Source organism: Primulina huaijiensis, chromosome 3 (assembly GCF_012295235.1).
Source record: "Primulina huaijiensis isolate GDHJ02 chromosome 3, ASM1229523v2, whole genome shotgun sequence".
Classification (NCBI taxonomy): domain Eukaryota; kingdom Viridiplantae; phylum Streptophyta; class Magnoliopsida; order Lamiales; family Gesneriaceae; genus Primulina; species Primulina huaijiensis.
The window spans coordinates 29,448,691-29,460,949 of NC_133308.1; the positions used below are offsets into that span (position 1 = coordinate 29,448,691).

Below are 12,259 nucleotides of genomic sequence, written 5' to 3' on the forward strand. Positions count from 1 at the left end.
AATATTTTATGAAATTTTTAGAAGATAAAAAATCGATAATAAGAAAATAAAAAATTCTAGATTCAAGTAAGTGACAAAAATATTGCATATAATTTGAATATGCTACAACTATAAAACTTAAAAAGTAAATAGTTTCAAATGTTTAATATTATGACCTATTTGATATTAAAAATTGGATAATCTAAAACAAATAATTTGATATGTCATACGTAAATAAGAACTAAAAAGATTTGTATCAGAAGGCTTGATGAAAATATAAATTATATTTTTTTAATAAGTCTTCGTTAACTAATGTATATGAAAATTACTGGATTATAAAAAATATATTTATTCGTATATATTTTTCTTTCAAGTGAGATAATAACTATCCGTATGAAAATTTACAACGTAATACATATGTCATTTTAATTTTAAAAGATAGTAAAAATTTGAAAAATATATGATTTCAACTTAGAACTTATCTTTTGCCTAATTGAAACTCCTAGTACACTCCCGATTTCAAGCCGCAACCTCACAATCCGCATAATGTTTAATGTCCCTTATGCCAAGACTACAAGCACAATATTTAATGTTTTTGTGTGAAGACTCACTCAACTAATCTTTGAAGTTCAATTCTCTTGTATATGTGTGAGTGATTGTATGTGAGGAATTTATCTTTTACAGTGTACATATCAAATGTATCCTCACATGATGACTTGTGCTCTTAACTAGCAAATTTCTTCATGCTAATTGTTCATGCTTTGAATCCTTCTCAAAAGCTCTTTTTTGATCTTCAAGATGTTGTATTTATAGGCCCCAACAATGATATATGCATTAGATACAAGAATATGACAATTTTAAAAGTTTCTGTACAGTTTCTGAAATTGCAACGGTCAAATTCGCCTTGCTGGACATTTTCTTGAGCCTAAACTGGTCAACTTTGGTCAACTGATCAGTAGCTCAACTGATCAGCGGCTCAATCGGTGAGCAGGTCAATATGGTGAGCAGTTCAACTGGTCAGCAAGTCAATCTGCTCAACAGTTCAACTGGTGTGTTGAAATCAGCAAAGCTGATTTCAGTTTGTTCAAAACCAGTAGCTTCATCATCATTAATCAGCATTTAAGCTTCGATTCAGACTTTAATATCTAAAGATGATTTGTAGATCATTGTCTTGTATTTCCAACGCACACTGAATCGCTTCATTCCAATAACCGAGCTGAGAGATATGACCAAAATACCGCAACTGGTCATACCCAACTGATGGATATTTTCGTGCAATCAGTTTGGTAATTCAGCTAACGGTTTGGCCTAGATAACATCCGATTTTTCCAAACTGACATGAAATATTACTTGTTCCAAATTGAGTTTTCTGATCAGTCGAGTTGGCGGATTGTCATTTGAATCATTCAGCTGAGAGATATCATCAAAAAACCGAAACTCATCAGAAATTCAGTTTCAGTTTCAATCTTGTGTTTGCAACTCACACTGAGTAAATATATTAGAAATACAATAACAAGTTTTGCTAATCTCAAAATTAAGATTGCGAACATGAAATGTTCCAACATATTCTATTGTAAAAACAATATATGACATAATTCTTATAATAAATATAATTATACTTATAATTGATTAGTATTTGTCAAAGTATTATAACTTTTACATATGATATTTTAATATATTTATTTAATTATTTTGAAATCAAACAAACAAATTCAACAAATACAAAAAATAACATTTTTAGCGAAGTTTATTTCTTTAGTTATATTGAAAATTTTAATGGTGAAAATCAAACTAATAGTTTAAAATTTATATGAAATAATTATTATATGAGTTTATTTAATTTTATTTGATATTTACCATACATTTTTATTTGAATATATATTCCATTACATATGTTGATTTATTTATTATGTTAAAGTTGTATTTAACAATAAATTAATAGTACTCAATGTTAGTCTACAAAATATAGATTCTGATATAAAGTTAATTATCCGTGATATATAATTTTAAAAATAAAAGGTAAAAAAATTACGTATTAAATATTATTTAAATTTATATATTTTATTATCAATATTATTATTTCATTAGTTTTGACACGATGATTTTAAATTGATAATTATTTTTTCTTAATGTGTTTCACTCATGTAACTTCTGATTTATGCGTTGATAAAATCCATAATTTGGTTGGTTTTTACGTTTTTCTGCATTATATGTTATGTTTGGATATATATTTTTTAAAATTTGTTTATGCTCATTTCGTTCGATATATTATGTTTACGATCATTTATTATATAATATAAAATCAACAACTTGAATTTTAATTTGGAAAACAATTTTCAAAGCAAGTTATATAAGTTCTTAATTTATTTATTCATCTAATATGACAATAGATTAAAATCCAGATAAATAACAAATTAATCAATTTTTTTTAGAACATTAAATTTTTTAATTTTTATTATATAATTGGTATTTACGTGCATCACATGTGTTTCATGCTAGTACCTATAAAAGAGTAGATGATTAGCAAAGTTTTTGCATTGTGATTTTACTACATTGTCCAAAAACTATGTATTGTTTGTATTAATTACATGAGCATTGGTGGATAAGTATATAAAATTTCAGGTAAATTTGGGATATTGAATTTGTAAAAGTCAATGTATTGTTTTATTCATTTAATTGGTCTATTTCTTTTTTTAAACTCATTAAACATACGATGATCACTATAGTGTTTATATTTTTTAATAGAAAATTGCAACATAAATTTTTTTGAAACTAATGTTACCTAAAAATTGAATAGATATTTGATAATAAAAATATATTAGAGAAATAACATTTTCTTGATAAATAATTCTTAGAAAAAAATATTAAAAGAATAGATTTTTGAATAAAAAAATATAATTTTCATTAAAAATATTATTAAAAAAACCTATAAAAGTGTGGATGATGAGCAAAGTTTTTGTATTGTGATTTTACTACATTGTCCAAAAGTTATGTATTGTTTTTATTAATTGTATGTACATTGGTGAAAAAATATATAAAATTTAGGGTCAAATTTGGGATATTGAATTTGTAAAAGTCAATATATTGCTTATTCATTTAATTAGTGCATTTATTTTTTTGAACTCATTAAACACATGAGGATCATAGTAGTGTTTTTATTTTTAATAGAAAATTACAACATAAAAAACTTTGAAAATAAAGTTACGTAAAAATTGAATAGATATTTGATAATAAAAATAGATTAAGGAAATAACATTTTCTTGATACATAATTCTTAGAAAAATATTAAAAGAATAGATTTTCGAATAAAAAATATATTTTTCATTAAAAATATAAAAAAATTTTAAAATATATATTTATCTATCATACTTATAAAAGTGTAAAAGGAATGACAGTTTTTCATTGTAAATTTTCTACCGTCCGCTTAAATTATATATGTACTGTTAGATTAAATGTATGGAAATTTTCTACACAATTTTTCAGAAATCTAATAACAATGATACATTAAAAATGAATATATGTTTAATAATAAATATATATTTTATCTATATCTATATAAAAGTGTGGATTTCCAATTACCGTATGACAAAAATGACCTCTTTATCAATACAAATTCAAAAACTCAATAGGGATATTATGTAAAATTCTAATAGTTGTAAGGGCAAAAATAAAATATCTAATTTTTTATTTATTCCACCTAACATATATTTAGTTAGTAGTCTAATTATTTCACCTAATATATAATTAATAGTCTAATAAATGCTAATGAATTATCACTACAATATACATTTATTGTAGTAATTTATATCAATTCAAGAATAAAATGTAACTTCTATATTAATTTTCACATATAATTCATCTTTCTACTACATTTAAATGTTTTATCCTCTTAGTTTTCTCTCTACATGTTATTTATGATTTTAATACAATTTTGTAATTATATTTTTAGTGCACTATCTAATTAAGTAATAAATATATTATCATAAGAAAATATAAGAAAAAATAATAATTACGATGGGATCGGTTCTGGGCACCTGCGAAGGTGCTTCAAACACAATATTCTCAATGAGTTGCAATAGCTCGTGTTCTAAGAATGTAAACATCGATGAATTAAATCGAGTTTGGTTTTAAACCAAGCAGAAAATACTCGAAGTAATCTTTCGTAAAGAAAGCTGATCAGTTTAAAGCTTTTAGCTTGTGTAAACTGAATAACTGAAATAAAGATGATCAGTTCGAGCTTGTATCAGTTCAGTTATGGTGAGAACTGAACTGATATCAGTTGAATTGATCGAATCTGTTTTAAATCAATAGTTAAACAGTTAGGAACACAAGATATGTTTATGGATGTTCAGAGAATTCAACTGCTCCTACGTCACCCCTTCTACCATCTCGGGTAGGTTTCACTAGAACACTTTGATTTATACAACACCTTCTACAAACCCACTCAGCTTAGGACTTACACTACTGCCTAACTGAACTCCTAGTCTAGACTGAAGGCAACACCTTCCAGTCAACACTATATGTTAAAGACTACATACACATGTTTATTGTCTTTGTGCAAGACTCACTCAGCTATTCGATAAGCTCAATTTTGTGTGTATATGTGAGTGATTGTGTGTGCGTGTGTGAGAACTTATATATTAATACAACACGAAATTGATATCACACACTGAGGTAATTGTGCTTCTAATCTAAGCTGATACAACACGAAAGTGATATCACACACTGAGGTAATTGTGCTTCTAATCTAAGCTGATAACACGTTGAAGTGTTCTCTCAAATCTGGGTTGGTTGCTTCTTGTAAGCTGATAAGCATTATGCGTGCCCTCTCTTATCTATGTTCATCCGCACACAGTTGTTTTTCCACACTTGTACGTTGATGGTCTTGATCTTGTATATATAGGGGCAATGTAACCGTACATCAAGACTCATCAATTATGTTTGTTGCATTTTGAATCCGTTCCTCAAAATTTGTGTCTTGTCCTTTCTGACAGCCTTTTTGGAACATCTCGACTTTAAACTCTGCTGCAATGTTCATTATTGTCCTTTGATTGGACAATTTCTTTTATACTCTTGTGCAAAGATGGATTGCACTTAGATAAACTTGTATTGTTCTGCAACCTGATCGGCTCCTAACTGATGCTCAGAACTGGTCAGCTGAACTGGTCTTGAGCTGGTATGGTGAAATCAGTTGGTTCATCAGCTGAACTGATTTCACTGATCCAGTTGAACTGTTCAGCTGGGCTCTTCATCAGTTGAACTCTTCATCAACTGGCTGGGCTTCTGAAGGTCTTCTGCTGAACTACCTATCAGCTGAACAATCAGTTGAACTGTTCTTTGGTATTTCATTTGGACAGGTTCAGTTTGGGCAATCAGTTGGCACTTTCAGTTTGCGTCTCGATAGCTTCAGTTTAGGCTCGGTAGCTTTCTGCGCAGTTAGATAAATTCGTTAGAGACAAAACAACAAGTTTTGTTAACATCAAAATCAAGATTGCTAACATGAAATGTTCCAACAAATTTTATATGCAATAGTAGAATAAGTTGATAACTATATAATAATATAATAATATGCAGTTTAATACAAACATATTTTATGATTATTTAACTAAAAATTGAAAGTAAATAATTTAATAAGTTATTTCGGAAAATTTATATATACAATTATGAATATTAATATATCAATAATATCATAAAATATAAATATTTTAGAAGAATTCGGAGAGTTTAGCTATAATAAGAAATTTAAAGATTTTAATAACACTTTTTTTAAAATATATATCAGACTAATTTATAAATGCAATTAACAAAATTTTGTAGTATTTGTAACATCTACCAAGAATGTTTAAGATTAAGGTATTAAGGGTCTAAAGGTAAATCCGAACATGGTTTTCATGAACAGTAAAACCAAAATCAGAACTAAAATATTTTTTAAGCTTCAAGCCAAAATCAGCTCTCATAATATATAAATTTAAAATATAACTGTTAAACAATTAGTTTCAACATCTCACATATTATATGACTATTTTATTTGATATTTAAAAATGGATCATAATAGAATTTTTTAAAAAAATTATATCTCACACAAATTTATAAATTCAATACACAAAATTTGGTAGTATGTGATCATTTGATTTATAATTTTGAATTTCTATATATGTTTTTTTAATTATTTATGAAATTTTAAGGAAAAAAATTCACATTCAAGTAAATTACAAAAATATTGCGTATAATTTGACTATGATACAACTCTAAAACTTAAAAACAAATGATTTCAAATGTTCAATACTACGACCTATTTGATATTAATAAATAGATAATATAAAACAAATAATTTGAAATNTTTAAAAATAGTAAAAATTCAAAAAAAAATGAAAATTTGAAGAAAACTTTAATTATAACAAATGTATATGTTATAGACATGATTATTTTATTAAATTATATAACTAAAAAGTTACGTACATCTGCTCATCAAACTCAGTTATCAATCAAAACCCTAAATATGTAATGCATGACAAAGAGATATTAATGAACAATTAAAAGACAATGAAGCTATTTTCTACAGTAAAAAAATATATATATGACATAATCTTTATAATAAATATAAATTATAATGATAATTGATTAACATTTGTCAAAGTATTAGAATTATATTTTAATATCTTTATTTAATTATTTTAAAATAAAACTAACTAATTTAACAAATACAAAAAATAATAATGTGATATATAAAATATCGATTATGATATAAAATTAATTATCTATGATGTATAATTCTAAAAACAAAAGGTAAAAATGTTCCGTAAGAGGTTAAATATTATGAGTTATATTTTATTTTAAATATTATTATTTCATTAATTTTGATATTGTTTTGATTAGTTAGTTACCAATATTTTAAATTGATAATTATTTGTCGGTGTGTTTCACTTATATAAATTATGATTCCAAACAACTGTGGAACAAGGGACAGCCGGCATGCAAGGTGCACGGTTGGAGCCCATCAAATACCAAGATTGTAGAGAGCAGTGATTTATTCCAACTCCTTAAATCACGTAAATCAATACCACCTTCTTCTTTTGGACAAAACATAGAAGCCCAAGAAACTGGAGGATGACTGGAACTCCAAACAAAAGATTTGCAGAGGCTAGAAATGATGCCATCCATGAGGATGTCAAAATCCGAAGATCTGAGTCGCTCAGCCCCTAGAGGAATGCCAAAGAAACGGAATGAGAATTATCCCTTATGGAAACCAATGATACCTAAGAGGGATGAGTGTGTAAAGTCATCAACACCAGCAGTGAAGATACTGGATTTAAGGTCGAACAAGACAGATCCAAGCAAACCAACTCTTCAGATAGTTGTCTCAGGGCTGATTGCACTGACTTTCTCTATGAAAATGCGCACACTAAAAAAATATCAATAGGCTACTAGAGTCATCATCAGCCACCACCAACCATATATAGAATGGAGAACAAATAACGTAAACAAAATAGATATGTCTAAGATTTGATTGCATTGCCCATGATCTAAATGGCCATAGGCATTGCTTACTTTCTCCAACGGTTACCACTTACCACAGAACCACAATAGTCTGCATTAAAACTTTAAAGAAAATGAAAACCAGCACTCCCTGCTCCCGGAAAGCCATCAGGAGGTAATTCAATTGAGCACCCGAAGGTTCCTTGGTCCATGAGCAATCCAACTTAAGATGGCCATGGCCCTTAACAGACTCGAGTCACAATCTCCATGTATAAAATTTTATTTTTGACGGCATCCCCCTCATCATAATCCCTTGATGGACGGCTCATAATAGATGCAAGCGTACAATATTTACTCTTGACCCAAGAAGGAAGTCACCGGATTGCACACATTAGTTTTTAGTAGCATATATTAGACTTTATCACCCATAATGTGATCGACTCATACTCTAGTCTGCCTAGCTGTAAAAGAGACTACACAGGTAGATGAATAGGAAGAAACTTCCAAGTGAGCATGAGCTAATTAAGGGCCATGTAGGTACGTATTCAAACTCTACTAAATGCCACATTTCCTTCCATATGTCATCAGAATCCACAAGGATAACAATTACAGCAACCTAAAAAGATGATCCCAACGATTCATATTAAACCACCTATATATGAAGAGCTTTGATGTCAGTGATGCCCCTCTCATTTCCTCTACGTACTCTATCACATTCCCCGTGATCATGCCTATATTAGATATCATGCTTTGTCAGTGATGCCCCTCTCATTTCCTCTACATACTCTATTTGTCACTTTAATTTATGCGTATAATGCATGAAATCAGCTTTGAACCATCTTATTAATTCATGTGTTGAATATAACAGATTGGACACTGGTCTAGATGGCTTACTGATCTCTTTGGCATTGATGATGAATTGCCTGAGAATGAGAGTGGCTCAGAAACTGTTGATGATGATGAGCAAAGATCATCTGATACGACATCGAAGTCTTTCCATCTTCTCAATGCATTGAGTGATCTTATGATGTTTCCGAAGGATATGCTATTAAGTCGGACAATTAGAAAAGAGGTTTAGCCTGTACCTTGAAGCATTTTTAAACCAATCGCACGGTGGTTTCTTTATTCACGAGGATTTTGCTTACGGCCCCAGGTTTGTCCAACATTTGGTCCTCCGCTGATAGGAAGGGTTCTCAACTATTTCATCTCTGATGAGTTTTGTCCTGACCCAATTCTTGGAGTTGTGCTTGAGGCCTTAAATTCCTGGGTAGAATCATATGTAAAGAAACTTAATTTTATCATTTTAAAAAAAAAATTCTTTCTCCTTGCCGCAAATTTTTTTACCATATTATAGTGGAATTATTGATTCATGAAAGTATGGGCCATTATATTGAACTCTCAGGATTCTTTTGATACCGAGGAAGATTCCATTATGACCTTCCCATGTGCTGCAGCACCAGTTGTATATGAGCCAACATCGGCTTCTTCTGTTGCTGGCTTCTCAGGTGAAAGTGGTGGCCTGCCTTTGCTGACACAAAATGGATCCTCGCTTCTCAAGAAATCACAGACGAGGGATGGTGAGCTTGATGGATGAGATTCACCCATGAAATCTATCCAACTTGACTTCTCCCGGTCATCTCCAACTTCTCTAAAGCATACTTGGATATCAAACAAGAATGGAAGCCTAAATGCTGTAAGATATCAACTTTCTCGTGGACGTGTGGATGAATAGTGAATAAACCCTTCACTCTGGAACCAGCAAATTCAGTTTACTAAGTGGCAGAGATGAGAGAACGTTGTAACTTCAGCAGGAATAACATGTAAAGGCATTAAGTTGTATTTTTTTCTTCGTACTTTTTCTTCCCTCTTCTTGAGATTGCGTTTGATGTACACTCAGGAAGAATTTGTTGCAAACGAATTTCCTTTTCGTGTACATGTTATCGATCGATTTTCCCTCTGCAGTTTAGCTCGTTTCTTCTCTGTTTCCAGATATTTAATCGAAACTAGAAAGGAATCCTATCGTCAAACAACCCCATTAAACCAAACTATAGTAACATAAGGAAAAAAACAAGAGCGCGATGCGATATCCGCCTCACAAAGCTTACTTAGTGGGCAAAAATATTTTCCAAGAAAGATGCTACCATGAATTTACTCAATCAATCTCATGGAATATACCGTTTTGCAAAATTTTGCTCTCGGCTCAATCAGTTTACACTCAATTCAGTAAACATATACTCAAACAAAAAGAACACTACAGACGTCTCTCAATCAAAACTGGATATACTTGCAACAAAAACCATCCAATGAATTATTTTCTAAAACACGCATATTCTTGCAGATGCATACAATCAATCACACGAGACTGAAACAATCAAAATTAGTTTGCCATCATCATGCAGTCAATTTCTGTGACGAATTGGCCCTCGATGAGACAGAACTCATGTGCTGCAGCTGCAATGCAGCCAGAAGACCTGGCCAGGTATCTCCAGGTGCACCAGCCACTTGAAAGTCAAGAAGTTTCTTCTGTTGCTTGTAGTATTCTTCGACAGGCTTCCTCTGAAGAACAGCAAATTTAATACAACAGCATGTGTGAAAATATAAGTAATGACAAAGAGTTAAGGCATTATGGGGTCAAAATCACAGGCGTCCAAAAGAAGTTTTAAGGATTAGCCAAAACCCCATATATCTAATATCAAAGGCGACCAAGATTAAAGGGCAATTGTGCATGATTTAAGAGATAATGGAGGTACCAGTTCCGTATGCATGCGAAGTTTCTCCTTCCAGACGGCATCCGATTTGGAGATGGAGGGTTGCAAGCGACCAGCCTCTGGATGAAAACTTAGATTAAATCCCGAATTAGACATGCGATGGAATTCTGGTGCAGGAGAGTAAATTCCATTGCCTACAGGCTTCTTCACCAAGAACTCATCTGAGCACTTAAGATTCAGCACCAGATCAATATCAGCGACTTGGTCGAGTATCTCCTTCGAGGACAAAAACAAAGACAGGTTCAGGAATTACTGTAAAATGATCAGATACCTATCATAAAACAAGTTAAGAAAAACAGAAAAGAACGCACCAGCTTCTTAAAAAAATAAAATATTCTCCATCCTAAGGAGAACAAGATTCACATGCATATGTAAAAACTCGTACTTGATACTTTTAAAAGAAGAACCAATTGAAGTTATTACTCAACCAAGTCTCGATCATTTGAAAATTATCACATATCCGGAAAATAACAACGTGAGGAGGACTTCAATTCAAAAATTGCTCCATAGCTCTTTATCATTTGAAATTATCAGCGTACATAGGTCATCCAATATCTAAAACAGTAAGATATCCAACAAAAAAAAGGAAGGGGTCACCGTTAAATGATATAAGAAGGGGGAAAGTAATTCTTACAGCTTGCACCCTGGTTCTGGGTATTCCATCTAAAATGAAGCCACTTTCACCCCTGCAATAACCTTCTTCCAGTCTCTTTGATAGAAGCCCAAAAATTACATCTTCCGGAACTAGCTTCCCTTGGTTCACCGAGCTAGCAATCTGGTTCAACACCAACTCAAAGCATAATTACAATGTCAAATTCTAAAATGGAAACATGTCCCAAAGAATAATCATTACCAATGTCCCAGCAATAGTATGGTAGTTAAAAATAAACAAATCCAAAAATTGTAAATTGCAAATCCATGCACCTAAAGATGACTTCAATTTTTTACACACTTGATCATTCCTTCTCCAACAAAAGAGGATTATTTAACAATCAAGACTTTCAAGATTTCAGATTTTTCCGGAAGATGCAACTTTCTTGGAAGAAACAAACTGTTGGGCACTTTAAAGCAAGGAAATTGAAGGCACACCTGTTTGTAGAGAGGAGAGTTAGGATTGAGTTCTTGACGCACAAGCGAGCCCATGGAAATATGAGGAACCTCCAAGAGCTTCGCGAGCCGCTCCGCGTACACGTGTCGGTTCACCATTGGGTCTCCCATGATGACCCACTGAACGCCCCTTCCCACGGTTTCCCATTCCTCTAGGTCCTCCATTCCTTTCCTCTGCACTTGATCCTCAACATCGTCGTAATCGTAGTCCAGCTGAACGGCGGCAGCTGATCCGTAGCGGCGGCCGTTTGGCAGACGCATCCGAGCGGACAGCCGCGCTGCCACTCTGAGCCGGCTGAACACTGACATGGCGGGTCACAGATTCGGAAAGGGTTTGGAGGTACGCAGATTTGTGGTTTTAGAGGGCCACTTTGCATTCATTAATTGACATTGGTTTTATGCGATATTACAGTTTCTGCCACTTCCATGAGAAATTTGCATCTGTTACTTCTATGGACCGAAGCATACCAAAGATAATAAATGCGCAATTGTTAATCAATTCTTTCTTTGAAAATTCTTTTAAAAAAAATTCTTTGAAAGTTCTTAAATTTTTTTAAAAAAGTAATACGTAAAATAATATGTTATTTTTGCGAAACTTTCCAATCTGACTCCTAATCCAAACAGTGTGAATTTTCAACTCATTTTAAAAAATAAATTGGTTAAACGAAAGAGAATAGGTAACATTTGATGTTGCATGTCATTACGAAACAAGAATAGTGTTTTATCGATATATATATTATGATTTTTTGTTAAGTAAATCTCTGAATTTTTCTACAAAACATATTAGCTTTGGTAATGCGCGTTTGGAGGAGTGCTTAGCATTCTATTTTGAGTAGGTCTCCTGTGAGACGGTCTCACGAATTTTTATCTGTGAGACGGGTCAACTCTATCGATATTCACGATAAAAGTAATACTCTTAACATAAAAAG

At 31.6% G+C, this 12,259-nt stretch overlaps 2 protein-coding genes across 2 annotated transcripts; one reads left to right on the plus strand and one right to left on the minus strand.

Moving 5' to 3' along the window:
• Positions 1–8,298: 8,298 nt before the first annotated feature.
• LOC140972402 (uncharacterized) lies at positions 8,299–9,406 on the plus strand. The gene is made up of 3 exons (XM_073434842.1): positions 8,299–8,527; positions 8,609–8,722; positions 8,858–9,406. The coding sequence occupies exons 1-3, from the start codon at positions 8,480–8,482 to the stop codon at positions 9,047–9,049; spliced, it is 354 nt and encodes a 117-aa protein (XP_073290943.1). The 5' UTR covers positions 8,299–8,479; the 3' UTR covers positions 9,050–9,406.
• Positions 9,407–9,593: 187 nt separating this feature from the next.
• LOC140974514 (probable adenylate kinase 7, mitochondrial) lies at positions 9,594–11,672 on the minus strand. Its single transcript, XM_073438002.1, has 4 exons — positions 11,313–11,672; positions 10,858–10,998; positions 10,206–10,439; positions 9,594–10,011 (listed from the first exon to the last, which is right to left on the minus strand). Exons 1-4 carry the CDS (start codon positions 11,637–11,639, stop codon positions 9,847–9,849), a joined length of 867 nt encoding a protein of 288 aa, XP_073294103.1. The 5' UTR covers positions 11,640–11,672; the 3' UTR covers positions 9,594–9,846.
• Between the last annotated feature and the right edge of the window lie 587 nt (positions 11,673–12,259).